General features: G+C 43.0%; 1 protein-coding gene across 1 annotated transcript in view; it reads left to right on the plus strand.

The window, feature by feature from the left end:
- Nucleotides 1-7,728: 7,728 nt before the first annotated feature.
- Nucleotides 7,729-25,259, plus strand: part of LOC132805769 (E3 ubiquitin-protein ligase MARCHF9-like) — a 56,822-nt gene continuing 39,291 nt past the window's right edge. The window contains exon 1 of the mRNA XM_060821012.1: nucleotides 7,729-8,514. Within this exon, the coding sequence (XP_060676995.1) occupies nucleotides 8,155-8,514 (360 nt within the window). The 5' untranslated portion in view covers nucleotides 7,729-8,154. The remainder of the gene's footprint in view (nucleotides 8,515-25,259) is intronic.

The following is a 25,259-nucleotide window of genomic DNA, read 5'->3' on the forward strand; positions in this document are numbered from 1 at the left end:
ACAGACCTTTCAATTCTGCAAAGTCCTCCTTATGAGCATCTGAGGCCAGTGCCAAAATTGGGAAAGCTGTCCTACAGACTAATCAAGCAGCAGCTTAATAAAGTCACATTCACAGATAAAGTTCCAAACAAAACCATTGCCACCCCATGGTATGCCTTGTCCCACTGGCAGGATGTATCTACCAGAGGTGGGGTTACAGTAATATAAAGACAGGAAGGAGGTGCCCTGAGAGTTATCACTGATACTAACCTTGGCTGATGAAACAGTGCTCCTCCATTTTGAAAACCACTTAGAAAAAGCACTCAGAGTGGTAAGGGCACAGAATATACTCTGGCTGAGGAACATCAATGTCAACACCAAGAATGGCTGGGTAGCATAAGGGTAGAAATGGGGGCGGAATGTTCACTGATGATTGCACAATGTTCAGCACCATTTGCCACCCTTCAGCTTCTGAGGCAGTCTATGTCCATATGCAGCAAGACCTAGACAATGTCCAGTTTGGGCTGATAGGTGGCAATTAACATTCACACCACACAAATGCTAGGTGATGACTATCTCCAAGAACAGAGAATCTAATAATCTCTCCTTAACATTCAACAGCATTATCATCACTGAATCTCCCATTGGCACCACATCCAAAAACCTTCACTCCCTTCACTATTGACACACAATACCAGCAATGTCTACCAACTACACAATGTACTGTAGAAATTCACTAAGGCTCCTTAGACAGCACTTTCCAAACCATTACCATCTAAAAGAACAAGGGCAGCAGATACATAGGAACACCACCACCTGCAAGTTTCCCTCCAAGCCACTTACCGTCCTGACTTAGAACTATATTGCTGTTCCTAACTGTTGCTGGGTCAAACTCCTGGAATTCTCTGAGCATCACAAATAAATTTCAGTAGTTCAAGACAGCAGCTCACCACCACCTTGTCAATTAGGGATGGGCAACAAACAGCTGCCCAGCCAGCAATGTTCACATCATATGAATGAATATAAAGAAAAAAGGACCATGGCTTCTGTAGTTCATTGATCATTCAGCCCATCGGAGTTATCTATGCCAATCTCATTCCTTGCTCTTTCCTTGTATTTCATTTTATGCTTTGATCTTTCTCACAGGTTTCTTCAATTCTTGCTTAAATTCTGTGACAGCTTTGGCTTCAAGAACACTAGTCATGATATAATTCTAATGAGTCATTGTGTGAAAACACTTTCCAACCTCCTTTTTGAGCTTTAAGTGCCACATCCACAAACCTTCTCTATTGACACACAATACCAACAATGTCTACCGTCTACCAACTACACAATGTACTGCAGAAATTCACTAAGGCTCCTTAGACAGCACTTTCCAAACCATTACCATCTAAAAGAACAAGGGCAGCAGATACATAGGACATAAGATCTTTATCTGTGAATATGACTTTATCAAGCTGCTGCTTGATGAGTCTGTAAGATAGCTTTCCCAATTTTGGCAGTAGCCCATGATTTATGACCATTGGCCGGAAGACAAAATTTCAAAATAAATCTTGAGACCTCAGATGCTGAATCATATCTCCCATGTAATTATAACTTGAGAATGAGGTGATCCTTCAGCAAGTTGCTGTCAAGGCGCAATGAGCTAAAGCTCTTTACCCTTCTAGGACCTGAGATCCAATCACTTGTAACAACGAAGACAAAAGTCTCTCCCGATCAGCTCACTGAGGTCCTAAATGAAATGGAACCAGACAGTCTTATTCGCAGCCTGGGTCCCATGAGGTCTGAGTTCACAGAACAAGATTGACCATAATATGGTACAAAATGGGTAATCTCATCACAGCAGCTGCAAGGGAGGCTAGCGTAGAAAAAGCTGCTCTTTTGAATCTCTCCAGCAGTGCTTGGAACACAATTTAATTTGGCTGTTTGACAGCACCAAGTATCTTTCATTGAGCATTCAAAGCCATTTTTCTTAGATATTTCTGGTGACATTTCATGCTGATCAAGATAGGGTGACACTTTTGATTTTCTTTCTTTGTAGTGTCGGGGTCAAACACTCCAAGGGCAAATCCAGCATTGGCAAGATATACTGCTGTACAAATCACAAGAGGCCTGGTCGCTGGACAGTTTGTGATGTCCCAGTGAGAATCTGAATTTTGTGGCAGGATGTCAACTGGCCAGTTGTACAATAGATATGTTTTGGACTCTCATTAATATGCACATACCTATATCTACAGACAGAGGTTCAATACTTCACTCTGGCAGAGGACTTGTGCTTGCAGAGATTTCTGTGGAAACAATCAATCTCAGCTAGTCTTGCTTACATCAGAGGATGCAGGCAAGAATGGTCAACAGCCAGCATTGGCTACAACTACCAACATACACCAACTATATTTCTTTTGATAACTATGGGACGTTGTCTTCAAGGGGTTGTACAGTAAATGTTCTGTCTTGCCATGCATGTAGAAGCTTTCAATGTAATGGACCAGTGGCCCTTCACTGAATGCATGACATGTGAATCCTATGTGAACCCGTTATGAGTTCTCAAATTCAACAGGTCATAATCGATCATATCTAGCATTTTTTTTTCCCTCAGGAAAGGGTTGTACACAATTCCCAAGATAGTCAAGCCACAGAAGGAAGGGATAAAACAAATCCAAGCAATTAATTTAACTAATGCTGTAGCAGATGGCAAATTGGGGGTGGCCTTCATCCACAACTACTTAGTGCTGATTAAGTGTTCCCGCTTAAAGAAGAAAAACGTTTCCACTTCTTTTTCATACCATTCCATGAGCTTCACAGGCAGAAAAACATGGAGTGCAGGAAATTCCATTCTTTTTGTCTCCACTAAAGGCAGAAGCATAAAAGAAAAGGAGAGAGACAAAGGGAAAAAGAGAGCCAGGGAATCAGAATTAGAGCTTAAATATCTGACCCTGTCTGCAGAACCTGACCTTTTCTTTAATATTCGTTCGCAGGAAATGGGTGTCACGAACTAGGCCAGCATTTATTGCATCGAGTGCAGTTAAGAATCAACCACATTCCTGTCTGGACTCACATGTGGGCCAGACCAGGTAAGGTTCTCCGATTTCCTTCCCTAAAAGACATTACTGAATCAGATGAGCTTCTGCAATAACCATTACATTTTTTAAAAATTGAATTTAAATTTCACCATCTGCCATAGTGAGATTTGAACCCATGTCCTGGTCTGGGGTGGGGTGGGAGGGTGGGTGTGGGGGATGTATGTGTGCTGGATTTCTAGACCAGTACCATTACCAGTATGCTACGACCAGGATATACCTGAGTGGAAGCTTTGGAGATGTTAGACACTGACTGTTGAGCCTTTAGACTCTGTTCTTAAAATTCCTATCAATGAAAAGATGAGTAATATCAGATCTACCTGAAGGCAATATAAGGAAAGTACGAAAATGTGTGGCAGATGGCAGGATTAGCAGCAGAATCCATGCCATCCCTTATCGTGCAAGGGATCTTGAACTGAGTAATAGCTCCAGGAGCATCACCATGTGTCCCACAAATCAGAGGTGTATCGGCACAAAGTCCATGGATCTATGGAAGAAAGATCTTCAGAAGCTGGATGCTCTGTCAGTGAGTTATCTGAGTCTTAGGCCTTTTGATTCTAACAGAAGAACATATTGTAACAAAGTCACACAATGATGTATGCAGAGTAGCTCAGAGAGAGAAAGGCTGCGGAAAGCCTCACAGAAAGGTGATTTAGTGAGACTGCAGGTCCCTTGAACACTATCTCCTTTCTACATATCGACTCATTATTATAAAGAAAGTTGATCCCTCTCAGTTTAGGCTGCAGAGAATTTGAGCAGTCTTGAATTGCTGACTCAATAATGGAAAAGGTGCTGATTCCACATGTACAGAGAATGGGAGTTTAAAATGTACTTCTGCACTAGGGATAGGGCGAGGAACCCATGACCAATGATTCTGTGGAAGAGTCATTGCTTTGATGCTTGCATTTAGTCTCTTCTGCGAGACTAAAAATCCACATTATATGTAAGTTGACATGCCCTCTGGTAAGTGAAAAATTATTGTTTGAAATACTATCTTTCAAAAGACACAATACTTCAAACATCATTAAAAACAGATGACTTTATCATTTATCTCATTGTTGTTTTTGGGAACTTGCTATGTGCAAATAGATTGCTGAATTTCCTATAATATGACAGTGGCCACACTTCAAAAGTATGTAATTGGTTGTAAAGGGCTTTGGGATGACCTGATGTCATGAAAGAGGAGATATTGACGTAAGTATTTCATTAAAGGAAAAAATTTGACTTTGACAATAGTATTGACCAACCAGCAGCCTTTTATTTTCCATGATTTGGAGATGCCGGTGTTGGACTGGGGTGTACAAAGTTAAAAATCGCACAACACCAGGTTATAGTCCAACAGGTTTAATTGGAAGCATTAGCTTTCGGAGCGACGCTCCTTCATCAGTTAGTTGTGGACACTATCACCTGATGAAGGAGCGGTGCTCCGAAAGCTAGTGCTTCCAATTAAACCTGGTGGGCTATAACTTGGTGTTGTGTGATTTTTAACTTTTTATTTTCCATAACTTCTGATTTCCTTCTCTAATGGCTTCAAGGAAATGCACAATGAACTTCAGGATCAATGTCATTTCATTTCAAAATTACTACAAATCTTCTTAAATTGTGACAGTATATCCAACTGTGCAAACATGTTCACGTGTTGTCAATAAAGAAAGGTTGCTTGTGCAGTGTGCAAGAAGACAACCACAGATTCTCTACAGTGTGGAAACAGGCCCTTTAGCCCAACCAGTCCACACCAACCCTCTGAAGAGGAACCCACCCAGACCCACTTCCCTCTGACTAATGCACCTAACACTATGGGCAATTTTGTATGGCTAAATCAGTTGACCTGCACATCTTTGTGACTGTGGGAGGAAACCAGAACACCACGCAGACACGGGGAGAATGTGCAAACTCCACACAGACAATCACCCGAGGCTGGAATTGAACCTGGGTCCTTGGTGCTGTGAGGCAGCAGTGCTAACCACTGAACCCTGTGCCGCCCTCACAGAGCCACCGTGCCACCCTTACTGAGCCACTGTGCTGACAGATCAGAATACAAAGTACAAAGTACAATACCAAAGTATAAAGGGATCTGGGAACGCTAGTCGAGGACTCTCTAAAGGTAAACATGCAGGTTGAGTCCGTGATTAAGAAAGCGAATGCAATGTTGTCATTTATCTCAAGAGGGTTGGAATATAAAAGCACTGTTGTGCTACTGAGACTTTATAAAGCTCTGGTTAGGCCCCATTTGGAGTACTGTGTCCAGTTTTGGTCCCCACACCTCAGGAAGGACATACTGGCACTGGAGCGTGTCCAGCAGAGATTCACACGGATGATCCCTGGAATGGTAGGTCTATCATACGAGGAACAGCTGAGGATCCTGGGATTGTATTCATTGGAGTTTAGAAGATTAAGGGGAGACCTAATAGAAACTTACAAGATAATAGATGGTTTGGAAAGGGTGGACGCTAGGAAATTGTTTCCGTTAGGCAAGGAACACAGCCTTAGAATTAGAGGGGGTAAATTCAGAACAGAAATGCAGAGACATTTCTTCAGCCAGAGAATGGTGGGCCTGTGGAATTCATTGCCGCGGAGTGCAGTGGAGGCTGGGACGCTAAATGTCTTCAAGGCAGAGATTGATAAATTCTTGATGTCACAAGGAATTAAGGGCTACGGGGAGAATGCGGGTAAGTGGAGTTGAAATGCTCATCAGCCATGATTGAATGGCGGAGTGGACTCGATGGGCCAAATGGCCTTACTTCCACTCCTATGTCTTATGGTCTTAATAGTTCAAAGAGAAATTAAACAATTTCAGTGTGGCAGAAAACAACTTGCCATTTTTAGGCTGCCTACATATCCATTGTGCATGGAATGCTGATGACTGAAATCTACCCCTGGATAACGTGTTATTTGGTCAGTGAGGTCATATTGTCCCTGAAATAACTCCACAGAGGCCAGTTTACTGTCACCAAGTCACCCTTTATCTACACATGCATAGTACTTGACACTGATCCAGCTCCCTCAGAACCAGCTCTCACAATGAACAGGATGTCTGATACTCCTGTTCTTACCTGTCAGCCAGGGCTCCCTGATTGGATCAGATTCATAGCGCAAGTCAGAAAACTCATATTCTATGAGGTCCACCTGGCTGACCTCATTACAATCACTACAGTCTTCACAGGGGCTGTTTCAGTGGATAGAACATTGTGGGAAGTGCCAGGAAAATTCCTGATATAAAACTGTGTTGAAAGTACAAATGCATAAATTATTCCTGCACATTGTTGGTATTCCAGCTGGAGAGATAACACAAACACACCATGAATATTTTATAATTACATAGGATACATGGTACAGAGACAAGCCATTCAGTCCAACAGATGTGTTTGATTCTTCACTCCAGCCATCTCCCATATTCCCTAATCTAAATTAACCATTCTAACCCACGATTCCCTTCTCCCTCTTATGCCTGTCGAGTTTTCTCTTTAAATGCATCTATACTGGACTCTGAGGAAGGGTCACTGAATCTGAAACATGAACTCTAACCTCTCTCCACAGATGCTGCCAGACCTGTTGAGTCTTTCAAACAATTTCTGCTTTTGTTTCTGGGCCAGACTTTGAAGTTTTCAAGAGCTAGATCACAAAGTTATGTTGCACTGCAATGAGCTGCTGGCTGTGATATTTTACTTGACTAAGCTGTTTTATGCAGTAAAGCTCCAAAGCCACTGCTGGTCAGAATCTGTAAACCCCAATCCTCAGACCCAACTGCTTTGGAAATATTTGATTTTGCTGTACTATACTCTTCCCTAGAGGTGATGGTCCACAAAAGAGTATTTCAACCAAATCTACTTATTAGGAAACTGATGGGAGCAGTATTGATTTTGTTCAGCATTGACCTTGAGGAGTTGATGGTGTCTGTAGGCGGCATCCTGTCGGGATGAGACCAGTTGGAATTTCCAACAACTTGCTTTTATACAGTAGCCTCAAGAAACGCGTAAGGTGCTTCACGGACTGATTATTAAACAAAATTTGACAGAGTCACAGCCGGACAGGTGAGCAAAGGCCAAATTTAAAAATGTGTTGCTGGGAAAGCACAGCAGGTCAGGCAGCATCCAAGGAACATAAAGTTTGACGTTTTGGGCATAACCCTGAAGAAGGGCTTATGCCCGAAACGTCTAATTTCCTGTTCCTTGGATGCTGCCTGACCTGCTGTGCTTTTCCAGCATCCAAGGAGCAGGAGAATCAACGTTTCGGGCATAAGCCCTTCATCAGGGTTATGCCCGAAACGTCGATTCTCCTGCTCCTTGGATGCTGCCTGACCTGCTGTGCTTTTCCAGCAACACATTTTCAGCTGATACTCCAGCATCTGCAGACCTCACTTTCTCCTCAAAGGCCAAAGTTACCAAAGAGGTAAGTTTTTAGGACAGTAAGTCGAAGACTGCCGTCAAAAACAACGCGGAAGCTGGAAAATATAAGGCCTTGGGAAGCAGATGTGATTCCCGGGCAACCGCTGTCCAATTCAATCCATTAAAACGGAGTAGGAAGCTGTTTCCGCGGGAAAGTCACACGTGGACGACGTCAACGTGCAGCTGCTAAATTTCAATGGTGTGTGGGAGGAGGGCGGATAAAATGCCAAATAAATATGTAATAGAAGGTAGTAACCCTGGGAGGAAGAGGTGTTCAGCTGGGTGATCTCAAACAAGTGCAAAAAGGGGGCAGCGGGAGGGCGGGCCTGGCTCCTGCTTGCTCTCAGGAGATGAAGGCAGGGCTCTGGCTGCTTTGAGACGCGCACACGTCGGGTTTAGACGTGCGCGGGTTGGGGAATGTGGCGAGAAAAGATGAAAGAAGCCGGCGGGCGGCGCCTGGTGCTGGGGAGGAGCGGGATGGCGTTGAGCGGCGCGGGAGAAGAGAGCGGCGCCCTCTCCTCGGGATAAGCCGCGGACAATGGGACGCGCTCCCACAATGGCACCGGCAATTTCTTCCGCAGCACCAATTCAATGCTCAGCCGAGGAATTTTGTTGCCAGGCTTTTTAAACGTTTCTTTTTTATTTTAGCAGTGATCGATAATCGACTTTTTTTTGTTGTTTTGCATCTGATTTAGTGCAAACACCAGATGTAAATGATGTTTAAGTATCACATCCGCATGGTTTTCAATGACCTAAAAGTGCTGGTTTTGATGAGATCTTTTACGATGCAAAGGAGCGAGCAGGATTTAGAAACGGGCCAGAGGAGGGAAGGAGAAGAGGAAGGAGGAGGAGGAGGAGGAGGGCGGCTGGCCGGTTCGGGATGCGGCTGGCCTCCGTTCCCCAATTGCTCGTCCCAGGCCGACGAGGATTGTTACGGGACGGAAGGTGCCGGAGCTGGAGGGGGACAGGAAGAGAAGGAGAGGAATGCGCCCCTCCAGACGGGGATGGACTCGGTGTCTCTCAGCAGCACCGAGAGCCCATTGTGCAGGATCTGTTTCCAGGGACCAGACCAGGTACAGTGAGCATAAATGCTGAGATAGTACATTCTGCTCACATATCCCCGATGAGGCACGATTCTCAGCACCAGGGTTTGCACCGAAGGTTGTTAAAGGAATAATGAATAAACAGCGTTTGTACATTTCTGGGAATATACATTTTACTGGTATTGAAATATTGTTATTCCCTCGAGTATAGAAGATTTAAGGATGATCTAACTAAGGTGTGTAAAAATAATAAAAGAATTTGACGGTTTCTTTCAATGTACCCGTTCCCCTTTTTTTTGGTGGAGGGGGGAAATCTTCAGAAGAGAAATTCGAGCGCGGCGGGGGGTGCTCTGGGAGCACGTCTTCACACACAAAGGGGAATGGGAATCTGGAACTGTTTCCGTCTACCTCCCAAAACTGAGATTGATTGATTGATTTCTGTTCGGTAAGGGCATTCGGTGATGTGGAACCAAGGCGGTTAAGCAGAATTAGGAATCAGATCAATCATGATCTAATTGAAGCGGTGAAACAGGTACAAAGGGCTGCATGGCCTCCTCTTTCCAGGTTGCTGTTGACAAAAAAGATAGTTTTAATTGCTTTTATTGAGTGAGTGATATTATAAACGGTGTAGCTTAAGAGCCCTGGCAACAGCAACATTGGAACTGTTCTGAAATCAGCAGGGGAAAGGTTATTGGTGTCTTTGTGAGAACTGACATAGTTCCAGTGTGGAGAGGTCCTTTTACAGAACTGACCAAAATAAATTTGGGATTCAGCTGGGGGTGGGGGGAGTGGCTGAATGTCAGAGAGACCAGCAGGAAATGGGGCTGAGGTAGCTGGGATCTGGCGTTCATGAGAGTTGATGATGACAAAATGAACATCAGGTTTTGTTCTTGAAATTTATATTGAGGCCAAATCTGAATTTGTGAGTTTTGTCTTTTGGTTCAACTAAATTGGGTAAGATACTCTTGGTGATTAGGGATTTTTATGCCACAATTTCTATATCAATCATCCTGCAGGATGGAAATAATCACTCACTGAATTCGTGGCTCAGTACCAATCAAAAAGATGGAAAACTGATTAAAAAAAGACCCCGCCCCCCTATTTCCATGGTGCTATTAAGGAGAATATGGAGGAAGGATCAATGATTCTATACTTTGCTATCTGTCTACAAGTATGCTTAAACTATTTGAGAAGATTGCTGCTTTGTTACACTGTGCATTAGTTCGCATGGAGCAATTTTAACCTAGATTGAGAAGCAGGAAATCTATGGGATCACATGGGATGCAGTTTCTGACCCCATCCATTATGGACAGTGATACTGGATGGGTGTAATCAGGATTACATCTGTTCCCATCACATTCCGAATGAGCAAATAAGGTTAAAATTGCCCCCAATTTGAGTCTGTCCTTTACACTTAAGAATGGATTACAGATGTGAGCTGAGATGGTCAAAGATGCTCTTTCACTTCAGCTATGCTTGCTGGAATGTGCTTCATTGTCTATAACCAAGTGGTTTCTGGTGCATGGGGAAGATTTTCTTTTGGTTGCTGTGCCTTAGTCACATTGTGAACATGGTGGGCTGATTTCCACTGTGTTAGTTCTCATGAAATCCTAAGTGAATTTTAAGTGACCAGGGGAAATCTGCCATAGTTAGTATTGGCGTGTCTGAAACCACCTTTTGTTGAATCTCATTTTACAGAGCAGAGCACATTCAACAATGGTAAATATTAATATCTGCTTCCACTAGGGAATGAAGTGAAGCACAACTAAGAGTTTTGTCTTTTTGTATTGTATTGTTACATTGTTTGCCTTGTGGATAAACATAGCAATATAGCAAGAACTTGATGATAGTTTATGCTGAATGAGGGGTTAGACCATAATAATTGCTGTTCTGCTACATGCATTGGTTAGGCCACTTTTGGAGTACTGCGTGCAATTCTGGTCTCCTTCCTATTGGAAGGATGTTATGAAACTTGAAAGAGTTCAGAAAAGATTTCTAAGAATGTTGCCATAGGGTTTGAGCTATAGGGAGAGGCTGAATAGGCTGGGGCTGTTTCCCCTGGAGCGTCGGAGGCTGAGGGGTGACCTTATAGAGGTTTATAAAATCATCGGGGCATGGATAGGATAAATAGACAAATTCTTTTCCCTGGGTTGTGTGAGTCCAGAATTAGAGGACATAGGTTTAGGGTGAGAGGGGAAAGATAGAAGAGACCTAAGGGGCAACTTTTTCACGTAGAGGGTGGTATGTGTATGGAATGAGCTGCCAGAGGAAGTGGTGGAGGCTGATACAATTACAGCATTTAAAAGGCATCTGGATGGGTATATGAATAGGAAGGGTTTGGAGGGATATGGGCTAAATGCTGGCAAGTGGGCCTAGATTAGGTTGGGACACCTAGTCAGTATGGACGAGTTGGACCGAGGGATCTGTTTCCATGCTGTACATTTCTATGACTCTACGTGCACAAATGGAGTATGTGCTGAGCTTGTTATTGTTCTTGCCTCTAAGTCCTGAGAAGAAATCTGATTCAAACTCCCAGAGATTTAATAAAATAATCCATTGCAGAACAAGGGAGTACTGCACTGTGGGGGGTGGGGGGGGTTGCTATTTTTCAGATGCAACATTAAACTGTCCCTTCAGGTAGATATAAAGTGGCACTATTTTGATTGCAGGGGAGTTCTCCTGATGTCCTGACCAACATTTATCTCTCTAGCAATATAACTTAAAAATAATTGTTTAGTTACTATCACATTACTGTTTGTGGGAGCTTGCTAAATATAAAGTGGCTTTCCTTCCTGCATTATAAGAGTGCCTACATTTCAAGAGTATTTTTATGGCTGTAAGTGCCTTAAGTTGTCCTAAAGTTGTGAAAGGTATCATAGAAAGCATGTCTTTGACTGTATGTTCCATTTTATAGGGAGAGGCCTGCTTGGATAAAAATCCACAGGAGGATGATGTTTGGCTTTTCTGTAATAGGCTTGAGTCTGTAGACAAATGAAATATATCAACTTTAGCAATGTTGGACAGTGAAGAAATGAAGTTGCTTCGCTCCATTAAATTGTATTGGCTGAGAATTAGATACATTGGTTTTAGGGTTTAACATGAAAATTTGTTTCTATTTTCTTACCTGAAGTGAACTTAAACAACATTATGCTAAAGAGCACCGCAGGATTATACAGCACAGGAGAAGGACATTCAGCCCAGCCTGTCTGTCTTATGCTTTTTTTCCTCCATTTCTTGGAAATTATTTAAAATTACAATTCTGGCAGCAGTTGTGACCCTCAAAATAGCCTTTGGATCACCCACATTACAGCCACACAGTTCCATTGTACGCTATTATGTGGTTACTTTTAACAGTTTGATCTGCATACAGTTGATGCAGATGTTGCTGGTTTTGTGTTTGCTGGATACAAAATAGTATTTTTTTAAATTGAGGGCGTGATTGTCATTTTAAAAGTCTTTGTGAAATTTACATTGCCACATTGGATGTTGACAGTGCTGAAACCCCTATTGCACCAGGACAATAATTCCATTCTCCACACCAGGCAGTGTGTGGCCTCATGGAATAAGGGAACATCACATTAATTTTATGCTTTAAGCCCATGTCTTGCACAGTACAGGCCTTTTGGCCCTCAATGTTGCGTTGACCTGTGTAACCAATCTGAAGCCCATCTAACCTGCACTACTCATTTTCATCCATTTGTCTATCCAATCACCATTTAAATGCCCTTAAAGTTGGAAAGTCTACTACTGTTGCAGACAGTATACCACGCCCCTACTACTCTCTGAGTAAAGAAACTACCTCTGACATCTGTCCTATAACTATCACCTCTCAATTTAAAGCTGTGCCCCCTTGTGCTAGCCATCAGATTAGATTACTTAGTGTGGAAGTCCACACCAACCCGCCGAAGCGCAACCCACCCATACCCTACATTTACCCCTACCTAACACTACGGGCAATTTAGCATGGCCAATTCACCTGACCCGCACATCTTTGGACTGTGGGAGGAAACTGGAGCACCCGGAGGAAACCCACGCAGACACGGGGAGAACGTGCAAACTCCACACAGTCAGTCGCCTGAGTCGGGAATTGAACCCGGGTCTCAGGCGCTGTGAGACAGCAGTGCTAACCACTGTGCCACCGTGCCACCCATAAAGACTCTCACTGTCCACCCTATCTAATCCTCTGATTATCTTATGTCTCAATTATGTCACCTGTCAACCTTCTCCTCTCCAAGGAAAACAACCTCAAGTCTCTCAGCCTTTCCTCAGAAGATCTTCCCTCCATACCAGGCAACATCCTGGTAAATCTCTGAACCCTTTCCAAAGCTTCCACATCCTTCCTATAATGCGGTGACCAGAACTGTACACAATACTTCACGTGCGGCCGCACCAGAGTTTTGTACAGCTGCAGCAAAACCTCATGGTTCTGAAATTCAATTCCTCTACCAATAAAAGCTAAGACATCGTATGCCTTCTTCACAACCCTATCAATCTAGGCGACAACTTTCAGGGATTAATGTACATGGACACCAAGATCCCTCTGCTCAGCAACACTACCAAGAACCTTACCATTAGCCCAGTACTCTTGATTCCTGTTGCTCCTTCCAAAGTGAATCACCTCACACTTCTCCACATTAAACTCCATTTGCCACCTCTCAGCCCAGCTCTGCAGCTTATCTATGACCCTCAGTAACCCCCAACATCCTTCAGCACTATCCACAACTCTACCAAGCTTAGTGCCATCCGCAAATTTACCAACCCATTCTTCCATGCCCTCATCCATGTCATTTATAAAAAATGACAAACAGCAGTAGACCCAAAACAAATCCTTGCGGTACACCACTAGGAACTGAACTCCAGGATGAACATTTCCCATCAACCACCTTTCAGCCAATTTCTGAACCAAACCACTAAATCATTCTCAATCCCATGCCTCCATATTTTGTGCAATAGCCTACCGTGGGGAACCTTATCAAATGTCTTACTGAAATCCATATACACCACATTAACGCTTTACCCTCATCCAGCTGTTTGGTCACCTTCTCAAAGAACTCCGTAAGGTTTGTGAGGCACAGCCTCCCCTTCACAAAACTGTGTTGACTATTCCTAAACAACTTATTCCTTTCTAGATGATTAAAAATCCTATCTCTTATAACCTTTTCCAACACTTTACCCACAACCGAAGTAAGGCTCACTGGTCTATAGTTACCAGGGTTTTCTCTACTCCCCTTCTTGAACAAGGGAACAACATTTGCCATCCTCCAGTCTTCTGGCACTATTCCTGTAGACAATGACGACAAAAAGATCAAAGCCAAAGGCTCGGCAATCCCCCCACCCCGGCTTCCCAGTGCATCCGAGGATAAATCCCATCTGGCCCAAAGGACTTATCTATTTTTACGCTTTCCAGAGTTGCTATCACCTCCTCCTTGTGAACCTCAATCCCATCTAGTCTAGTAGACTGTATCTCAATATTCTCCTTGGCAACATTGTCTTTTTCTAGTATGAATACTGATGAAAAGTATTAATTTAGCACTTCCCCTATCTCCACTGACTCCATGCACAACTTCCTGCTACTATCCTTGATTGGCCCTAATATTACTCTAGTCATTCTTTTATTCCTGATATACCTATAGAAACCCTTATGGTTTTCCTTGATCCTATCTACCAACAACTTCTCATGGTCCCTCCTGGCTCTTCTTAACTCTTTCTTTAGGTCTTTCCTGGCTAATTTGTAACTCTCAAGCGCCCGAACTGAGCCTTCATATCTCATCCTAACATAACGTAACCACAGGTAGCAAGCAAAGGGGAATTTTCATCTCATCAGTCTGGGTTTGTCAGAGACCTTCTGGAACAGTGGTAATGCCTGTATCTCTGGACCAGAAGCTGTAGTTCAAGTGATGATCAATCAGTAAATCCTTCTAATTCTCCTATGGCAGGCTGTCAGAGCGGGAGAGTTTCCTGGTCAGCCAGGATGGTATGGAAACTGCCGCACGACAGCCTCCCCACGTTAACAGGCTCCACATGCAGATTTGTGCCAAGATTAGAGTGGTGCTGGAAAAGCACAGCAGGTCAGGCAGCATCCGAGGAGCAGGAAAAGGATCTACAGTCCTCACTTTCGCCTACCCAGACTCTTGCCTTGAGCATGTGTGATCCATGTTCCAAGGGATTACCGCAGGTACACAAGGGTTATTGGCAACCCCAAATTCCACAGTGAAGGAGATGTGTGTTAATTGCTTACACCATCAGATCATCATGCAGCTAATTTTAAAATGTTTACCAAAAAGGAATTGGGGAAGCTCGATAGTACATGAGGGAGAAAAGAATGGAAACTTAGGTTGCTGGGCCAGATGAAGTAGGAAGAGTAAGAAGCTTATGAGGCTGCACAGCCCAAAGCAAAATTGCTTCCTTTTGTCCTGCAAACTTAATTCATTTTCCCCATCAATCCAGCCTGGGAACAATTAGGATTAGGATTAGGATTTTAGTCTCTGAATAATTGGAAGGTCTTTTCCATACATATTTTCAGTATTTACTTTGCCCCGACTGCCAATACTGGCTGGTAGAGACTTAATCTGACAAGCTGAAAATGTGTTGCTGGAAAAGCGCAGCAGGTCAGGCAGCATCCAAGGAGCCAGGAGAATCGACGTTTCGGGCATGAGCCCTTCTTCAGGAATCCACTTAATCTGACGAGTCCAGCCAAATGAGGACAGACAGTGCTTTGTTGAAAGAAAGTAAGAACTTGCATTTATATTGTGTCTTGTGTGACCTCAAGACATTGCAAAGTGCTTCATATGTAATGGAAGTTCTTTCAAAGTATGGTCCCTGTTTTAATTTAGGAATCATAGCAGCCAGTTTACTTGTACAAATAGCAAATAATAAGCATTTTGGAAAGGCAAATCAGCAGACTTTTACACTTAATGGTAAGGTCCTGGGGAGTGTTGCTGAACAAAGAGACCTTGGAGTGCAGGTTCATAGCTCCTTGAAAGTGGAGTCACAGGTATATAGGATAATGAAGAGGGTGTTTGGTATGCTTTCCTTTATTTGTCAGCGTATCGAGTACAGGAGTTGGGAGGTCATTTTGTGGCTGTACAGGACATTGGTTAGGCCACTTTTGGAATATTGCGTGCAATTCTGGTCTTTCTCCTATTGGAAGGGTGTTGTGAAACTTGAAAGGATTCAGAAAAAAAAATGACAAGATGTTGCCAGGGTTGGAGGATTTGAGCTATGGGGAGAGGTTGAATAGGCTGGGGCTGTTTTTCTTGGAGTGTCAGAGGCTGAGGGTGACCTTATAAAGGTTGATAAAGTCATGAGAGGTATGGATAGGATAAATAGAGAAGGTCTTTTCTGTGGGGTGAAAGAGTTCAGAACTAGAGGGCATAGGTTTATGGTGGGAAGGGACCCAAGGGTCAATGTTTTCATGCAGAGGATGGTGCTTGTATGGAATAAGCTACCAGAAAAGGTGGTGGAGGCAGGTACAATTACAGCATTTAAAAGGCATCTGGATGGGTACTATATAGGAATAGTAAAAGTTGAGGGATAGGACCGAGTACTGGAAAATGGGACTAGATTAGGTTAGGATATCTGGTCGGCATGGACGAGTTGGACCGAAGGGTCTGTATCCGTGCTGCACATCTCTATGACTCTAAATGTTTAAGTCATGTTTAAGGGATGAATCTTGGCTGGGGCATTAGGATTAATTTCTGTGTTCTTTAAATAGTGCCAGAGGATTGTTACAGCCAGATGAAAATGTCTCAGTTTAATGCGTTGTCCAAAAGACAGTCTCTCTGAGAGTGCAGCACTCCCACAAGACTCAATTGAAGTGTCAATCTAAAGTTTATGCTGTAGTCTCTGTTCTGTGATAGGGTTAGACTTGAACCTTCTGACACAGAGGCAAGGATACTACCCTCTGAATCATAGTTTGTGTTTTAAAGGAAAGTAATTGATCATCACTTCCTTTGGCTAAATAAAGAAATAAATACCTGTATGTCATACTAAGCTCACTGAGCAAGGAAAGTCCCTGAAATAACTCCACAGAGGCTGGTATCCCATCACCAAGTCATCCTCTATTTACACATGAACAGTCCTTGACTATAGTACTGCCTCTGAGTCAGGCAGAGTGTCAGCATCTCTGACACTAACCCTTTTTCTATGTCAGCCAGGGCTCCCTGATTGGACCTGATTAACAGCCCCAATAAGGGAACTCATATTCTGTGAGGTCCAGCTGGCTGACCTTGTCACAATCACTATAGTCCCCTTTTTGTTTTGTTGATCTGTGCTCACCCCTCTGGATTAAGCAGAGGAAAATTCAGCTAAGGCACCCATCTCCTGATCACTCTCCTGTAACTGGAATGTGGAAATGGTGTCTGTGTGTTTTGTTTGATTTGGATAAAATCCAGGCCTGTCTGTGATCCCATCTACAGTCATGTGGTCTGCTGAAGTGGGGCAAAACTTTCAACTTTGGAAGGGATATAAGACAGTTGGATTAGCCACCAGTTTTCCTCTCCCTGGAACTAATGTTCCTTTTGATTTTTTTTAAACCCCCACACTACTGCCTAACTGCGGGAGTGCTTATTTTTTCCCCAGGTGTGTGTGTGCAGGTGTGAGACACAGTGAGAGACACATAGTGCACAAATCTTTATTCAATTTCCACCACCAGGAAGATAGGAAAACACCCAAGTGGTCCAGTGACAAGCAGTGCCCTTCACATCAAAGGGCAATGCTGTGTGATCAAACAGTGAAGGGGAGGGCAGGGCTAAATCAAAATAGAGTTAGAGGGGGAAATGATGCACTCCACTCCCTGCAGTGCCCACCTCTCCCTGAACAACTCCAGGGAATGTTCCTTTTGATTGAAGTCAATAGACCAGTTTGATTGGATTGTGTTTGTAATGACCACTTGTCACTTGTGTCTCTGTCCAAGTGAAAAGTTTTGTCTGCTGTGAGGTTTGCAGAGGGAGAATGGCTACCTGGGTGAGGTAGCAGAAGGCAGAGTTGATGTCAATGCTTTTCAGAGATGGAAAAGAGAGAAGAGATTGAAACAATTACTGCATTTTGTAGATGTAACTATATCACCTCATTCTGCCACTTGTCTTTTAACAGAAATGCCAAAATCTGGAGTTTGGTTAGTGACAATGCTGTAAATATTTATGTGCACTGTGTCATAGTTGTTGCGTGTGTGTGTGTGAATTTGTGAGTTTTATATAATGTAAAGTTGGCTGTTTACCCATGTATCTTCATGCTCCCTAAATACACTGGTTTTAAAACCTTGTACATAATTCTTTTCTCACCCTTTTTTATTTGCAACATTTTTGTCTCCTTTCATATTTTCTTCCTTTTTCTCCCTGTTTTCCCTTTTCCTGTCCATTTTTTTTGGCTTTTCCTTACCTCCAGTTAAATTTGCAGCTGTACTTAAAACCACAAACTAGAAAAGAATCTGTTCTAACTGATAGGATGCTTTTGCAATCCTTGTCAAAGTGTGGGGGCGGTGGGTGAGAGCTTAGCTGCCTTGAATGCTTTATTTATGTTATTGAATTGCTTGAAGGAATGGGATTGGAATATTGCCCAAGAGATCTCTGTGCTGTGGAACTGACTCGCATATTGGGTAGGATGTCAGTTTCACTTGCTGAGCAAACTCGACTGCACCTGTGCAAAAGCTTTCGAATGCACGTGTTTTTCACAATAACTTGCATTTGTGAGGCACATCTACCAAAGTGCCTGTTAGATGCTATTCGACATCAAGCCGTGTGAGATTTTGGGACAGGTAATCAAGAGTTTAGCCAAAGAGTAAACTTGCAAGGAATGTCTTTAAAGGCAGAGTTAGAGGTAGGGATGTGGAGAGGTTTAGGGAAAGAATTCCAAGCTCCGGGCTGCCAGCAGGGGAGCAATTAAAACCAGGATGCTCAGGAGCTGGAATTGGAGGAGCACAGATATCTTAGAGGGTAGTAGGGTTAAAGGAACTTTAGAGAGATGAGGTGGGAGCCATGGAATGATGAGATAAGTCTTGTAACTTTAGATCTGGGAAGCAAGCAACAAATGGGCATTGCAAGCTAAATAGACTCCAAGGGCTTGCAGAACAGATTGGTGGGTTGGATATTACATGTCTCCACGGGGTATATTTTTGGTGGGGGTTGGGGAGGGGGCACACCTAGTAGGGATCGTCTAGCCTATTACCTGCGCATCCATTGTATGTAGATAAATAATTTAAGGGTTAATTGAGTTTATTAAAAGCTCATTTGACCCCAATATTGCCCCATGCCTGTCATAATATGGTTGGCTTCGCTAATTTACCTCGCTCTGTGTAAAAAAAAAAATTGCCTCCTCCTGTTCATGTGCAACAGCCTCAAGAAAGGGTAAAATGGCCTCCTCCAGTTCATGTGTCAGCCAATAGCATCCAAAGTTTAATTTTTCCTTTTAAATCTGTTTTTCGGTAACACAAGCCAAACCTGTAGCTCACCTATACATGTGCAGTCTTTAAGAATGGTTTAATTACAGCTAACAAATGAATTAATGAAAATGCAACTACGTAGGTGAAAATTCATAAAATGCCTGAATTGAGAAAAGATTTAATTTTTCCAATTTGCTGTCAGTATTCATCAGAAAATCAAAATGAATTGTCTGTTATCCCTCTTAGTATATAATTACAGACAATTTCAGTGATTGCAATTGCTAACAGTTTGAAACGCCATCAAACATTTGTTGAAGGAAGGAGTATTTGGATTTCAACTACTGCCTGTCTGGAAATTTACTGTAGTACTGTGGGAGTGTTGCACTGTTGGAGGTAACACTTCTTTTTGGATGAGACATTAAACTGAAATGCCCATCTAACCTCTTAGTTGGACAAAAAAATATTATGTGGCACTATTTCAAAGAGGACTGAGATGTTCACCCCTGGTATCATGGCCAATATTCACCTTTCCATCAGTATCGATTAAGACCACATTGAATGTTATAACTTAAACAGGGAACTGCAGATGCTGGAAATCTGAAACAAAAACAGAAATCGCTGGAGAAAGTCTGGCCGTATATGTGGAGAGGAAGCAGAGTTAACGTCTCGAGTCTGGGGACTTTTCTTCACAACACTTCTGAAGAAGCGTCACTGGACTCAAAATGTTAACTCAGCTCAAAGTTTGGGAGAAGATTTGTCGCTCAGGTGCTCGTTGTTGTGGTTATGTTCGCCGAGCTGTGAGTTTGTGTTGCAAATGTTTCGTCCCCTGTCTAGGTGACATCCTCAGTGCTTGGGAGCCTCAGTGCTTGTTAACTCAGCTTTCTCTCCACAAATGCTGCCAGACCTGCTGAGATTTTCAGCAATTTCTGTTTTTGTTTGTGGGCATTATAACAGATTTTAAAAATCACACAACACCAGGTTATAGTCCAATAGGTTTACTTGGAAGCATTAGCTTTTGGAGCGCTGCTCCTTCATTGGGTAGCTGTGGAACAAGATCATAACACACAGAATTTATAGCAAAAGATTACAGCGTCATGTAACTGAAGTTACATATTGAACAAACCGAGATTGCTGTTAAGTCTTTCGTCTTTTAGAATGGGTTGCAGGTTTCGGTTCATTAATGTGTAAATCCCAGAACTTCTTTTAACTCCCATTCTCGAGACAACTTAAGGTTTTATAATAAAAGAAAGTGCACAATCTGCAGGCATTCAATGCAGGCAGTCAATCATGTAATATTTTATAAATTCCTATTTTGGAAATAGAACCAGTCTGACTCAAGATTGGGATACAGACAGACTCTAACCTCACACCTTCAATGCATTGTCTGAGCTGAGATGTCACCTTTTTTTTATATAAAAGTTACCTTGAGAATGTGACTTAAAAAAAAGTTCTGGGATTTACATATCAATGAACCAAAACCTGCAAGCCATTCTAAAAGACGAAAGAGTTAACAGCAATCTCGGTTTGTTCAAAATATAATTTCAGTTACATGACGCTGTAATCTTTTGCAATAAATCCTGTGTCTTATCCTGTTCCACAACTACCTGATGAAGGAGCAGAGCTCCGAAAGCTACTGCTTCCAATTAAACCTATTGGACTATAACCTGGCGTTTGTGTGATTTTTTTTTTAAACTTTGTCCACCCTGGTCCAAAACCAGCTCCTCCACATCATTGTTATAACTGATAGCAGACTCCTAGCATGTTCCTGAACGTGGAGGCTCAAAGGGTGGTCTTTAGGCCTCAGTGTAATAATTTGTGTGAGCTGTCAATGGCTTCAGTCTGTCTCTGTAGTTTGATTTAAGGCCGCTTGCCTCATCGGTGACAACCTTCAAGTAAGCCATGTGATCAAGAGGATCAGAGAGAGGTTTAGTTGTCACTTGCGCAGGCTCAGTGCTAAATTTGTCAATTACAAACTGGGATTCAAAGAAACATAGTGATTTTAGCCAGTATGGCTCTGGTCCTCTTTATGTCCTGCGGTACTTTAAGGTGGTTCCAGTCTTCCGTTTTCTTGGCTTATTGACAAAAGTTGAAGGAATGAAGTGTTTATAAAAACCTGGAGAATAGGTGTGCCAAGAAGCAGTAAGTGAAGAAACCGGAACTGGACACGATGGCTTATGGAGGCATATGGTAAGGAAAGAATAGCTGGTGAGTCCCAGTGGCTCTCACAAGTACACAGGAACAGCTATAGGCAAGAAGCAAGGGAGGCTGCCAGGTTTGCATTGAGTTACTAGTGTGAGGAGATAGCTGGGAGACTGATAGTCAGTCAAAGTTTGAAAAAAGATAAGTGGAGAACCCCAGAGCAAGGTGAATTGCATCTCAGAATAGGACATGACATTGGAGTTACCACACCAGGTGAGTGCTGGTGTCAGTTAGAAATCAGGTGGAGGAGACTTCACTAGAAGTGATAGTCATTCCACCTTTCCAAATTTTTTTTGCATGAAGGTTTCCTTTTGTTTTTCAATCTGTTAACCAGTTTATTGACTGACATCACTGCCATATCAGCGTATGCGGCAAAGTGGGCATCTAATCAACCTGCCTGTACTGAAGTTATCTTATCCCATGGCATCAACTGCTTTGCTTTAGATAGCGGCGAAACTTGTCTGAATCAGTATCCACAGTGGGAAAATGTAGTTACCTGCCTCCCAACCGAGGGAGTGAGTGAATGGCACAATGTGAAATTCTAAGAGTTTGTTTAAGTGAACTCACAAGTGGTTGTCCAACTCTGTCTACCCATCCCACTGTTGACATGTGTTCACGGATTTACCGTGCTGTTTCTCGCGCTCTTCTTGATTCTTCATTTCTGTTGCAGTAATTGTGCTGAAGATAGTTACAGATGGGGAAGGCCATTCAGCCCATTGCTAGTGAGAGTAGGAATAGGAGGATAGAGCAGATGAATGCGTGACTGAGGAGCCAGTGCAGGTGAAGGGATTCACACTTTTGGATCTTTTGGAATCTCTCCTGTGGTAAAAATGACCTGAATAAGAAGGACAGGTTGTACCTGAATTGGAAGGGCCCAAAATCCTGGTGGGGAGATTTGCTAGTGCTATTCAGGACTTTTAAACTAGTAAGGGTGGGATGGGGGAATGGATGGGACCAGAGAGATAATGAGAAAAGAAAGTTTGAGGCTGGTATATTTTGAAAAGAGGAGCAAGTTAAATAGTCAAGGCAGGCAAGAGCAAAGCAGAGGATGAGGTAAGACTGATAAATTAAACTACATTTATTTCAATGCAAGAGGCATGACAGGTAAGGCAGATAAACCCGGCATGGTTGGGAACGTGGGACTGGGATACCATAGTGTTTACAGATGTGGATGGGGGAAGGGCAGGATTAGCAGCTTGATGTTCCAGGGTATAGATGGTATAGGAAGGACAGAGAGGGGGAGAGGGGCAAGAGAGGAGAGGGAGTGGCGTTTTTGGTTAGGGATTTCATTTTGGCTGTACTTGGGAAGGATATTCCAGGGAGCATGTCCACTGAGGTTATTTGGGTGGAACTGAAAAATAATAAAGGGATGATCACCTTTTTGGGATCGTACTGTCGGCCCCCTGTCAAAAGTCAGCAGGAAATTGAGAAGCAAATTTGTGAAGAGACGGAGTTCTGAAAGAATGATAGGGTTGTAATGGTAGGGGATTTTAACTTTCCAAGCATAGACTGGGACTGCCATAGTGTTAAGGGCTTAGATTGAGAGGATTTTTTAAAAAGTGTGTATAAGAAAATTTTCTTATTCAACATGTGGATGGACCTACTAGAGAAGGAGCAAAACCTGACCTTCTCCATGGAATAAAAGCAGGGCAAGTAATTGAGGTGTCAGTGGGGGAACACTTTGGGGCCAATTACCATAATTCTATTAGTTTTAAAATAGCTATAGAAAAAGATAGATCTGGTCTAAAAGTTAAAGTTCTAAATTAGAGTAAGGCCAATTTTGACAATATTAGGAAAGAACGTTCAAAAATTGATTGGGAGAGGCTATTCGCAGGTAAAGGGACAGTTGGAAAGTGGGAGATCTTCAAAAATAAGATAACAAGAGTCCAGAGGCAGTATGTCCCTGTTAGTATGAAGGGAAAGGCTGGTAGGTGTTGAGAATGCTGAATGACTACAGAAATTGACGGTCTGGTCCAGAAAAAGAAGGAAGCATATGGCACATCTAGACAGCTGAGATTGAGTGAATCTCTCAAGGAATTTAAGAACAGTAGAACTTTACTCGAGGGAAATCAGGAGGGCAAAAAGGGGACATGAGATAGTTCTGGCAAATAGGGTTAAGGAGAATCCCAAGAGATTCTACAAATATATTAAGGTCAAAGGAGTAAATGGGGAGAGAATAGAACCCCTTAAAGATCAACAAGGCCATCTATGTGTGGAACCACAAGAGATGGGTGAGATACTAAATGAGTATTTTACATCAGTATTTACTATACAGAGCTTGGAGGCATAAACAGTGGTATCTTAAAGTGTCCACATGACAGAGGAGGTGGTGCCAGGTATCTTAAAATGCATAAAGGTGGATAAATCCCCAGGACCCGATCACAGAATTCTGTGGGAAGCTGGGGAAGTGATTGCTGGGTCCCTTGCCAAGGTATTTGTATCATCAAGACTGGAGGGTGGTTAATGTGGTAACATTATTTAAGAAAGGTGGTAAGGAAAAGCCAGGGAACTATAAACTGATGAGTTTGATGTCAGTGTTGGATAGGTTGGTGGAGGGGATTTTGAGGGATAGGATCTAATTTATTTGGAAAGGCAAGGACTGATTAGGGATAGTCTAGATTAGATTACTTACAGTGTGGAAACAGGCCCTTCGGCCCAACAAGTCCACACTGACCCGCCGAAGCGCAACCCACCCATACCCCTACATATACCCCTTACCTAACACTATGGGCAATTTAGCATGGCCAATTCACCTGACCCGCACATCTTTGGACTGTGGGAGGAAACCCACGCAGACATGGGGAGAACGTGCAAACTCCACACAGTCAGTCGCCTGAGTCAGGAATTGAACCCAGGTCCCTGGCGCTGTGAGGCAGCAGTGCTAACCACTGTGCCACTGTGCCGCCCTTAACATGGCTTTGTGCGTGGGAAATCGTGTCTCACTAACTTGACTGTTTTGAAAAATTGACAGAGAAGATTGAAGGCAGACAGGCGGTTGTTGTCTATATGGTCTTCAGTAAGGTACTCAACAAGGTTCAGCATGGTAAACTGGTTAGCAATATTAGATCCCACGGAATCCAGGGAGAGCTAGCCATTTGGATACAAAGTTAGCTTGAATGTAGGAGACTGAGGGTGATGGCAGAAGGTTGTTTTTACGACTGGAGGCCTGTGAACAGCAGTGTGCTACAAGGATCAGAGCTGGGTCCACTGTTTTTAGTCATTTATATGAATGATCTGGATGTGAACGTAGGAGGTATGATAAGTAAGTTTTCAGCTGAAACCAAAATTGGTGTTGTAGTGGACAGTGAAGAAGGTTATCTCAGGGTACAACGGGACCTTGATCAGATGGGCCAAGGAGTGGCAGATGGAGTTTGATTTCGGTAAATGAGGTGTTGCATTTTGGGAAGGTATATCAGGACAGGACTTATACACTTCATGAGAGGGTAGTGTTGCCAAACAAAGATACCTTGGAGTGCAGGTTCATAGTTCCTTGAAAGTGGAATCACAGGTAGACAGGATAGTGAAGAAGGCCTTTGGTATACTTGCCATTATTGGTCAGTGCATTGAGTATAGTTGTTGGGATATCATGTTGCAGCTGTACAGGACATCAGTTAGGCCACTTTTGGAACACTACGTTCAATTCTGGTCTTCCTGCTATAGGAAAAATGTTGTGAAACTTGAAAGGGTGCAGAAAAGAGTTGCAAGGATGTTGCCAGGATTGGGAGGTTTGAGCTATGGGGAGAGGCTGAATAGGCTGGGATTATTTTCCCAGTAGTACCGGAGGCTGAGGGGTGACCTTACAGATGTTTAGAAAATCATGTGGGGCATGGTTAGGGTGAATAGTCAAGGTCTGTTCCCCAGGGTATGGGAGTCCAAAACTAGAGGACATAGGTTTAAGGTGAGATGGAAGGATTTAAAAAGGACCTGGGGGTGACTTTTTCACACAGAGGATGGTGCTTGTATGGAAAGAGCTGCCAGAGGCAGGTGCAATTTCAACATTTAAAAGGCATTTGGATGGGTACATGAACAGCAAGGGTTTACAGTGATATGGATTAAATGCTGGCAAATAGGGACAGATTAATTTAGGATATCTGTTCTGCATGAACAAGATGGACTGAAGAGTCTGTTTTTGTGCTCTATGCCTCTATAACTCTATCTGCCCATCCATCCATCCAAAGATGTCCCCCAAACCCCAATT

The sequence above is a fragment of the Hemiscyllium ocellatum genome, chromosome X (genome assembly GCF_020745735.1).
Source record: "Hemiscyllium ocellatum isolate sHemOce1 chromosome X, sHemOce1.pat.X.cur, whole genome shotgun sequence".
NCBI lineage: Eukaryota > Metazoa > Chordata > Chondrichthyes > Orectolobiformes > Hemiscylliidae > Hemiscyllium > Hemiscyllium ocellatum.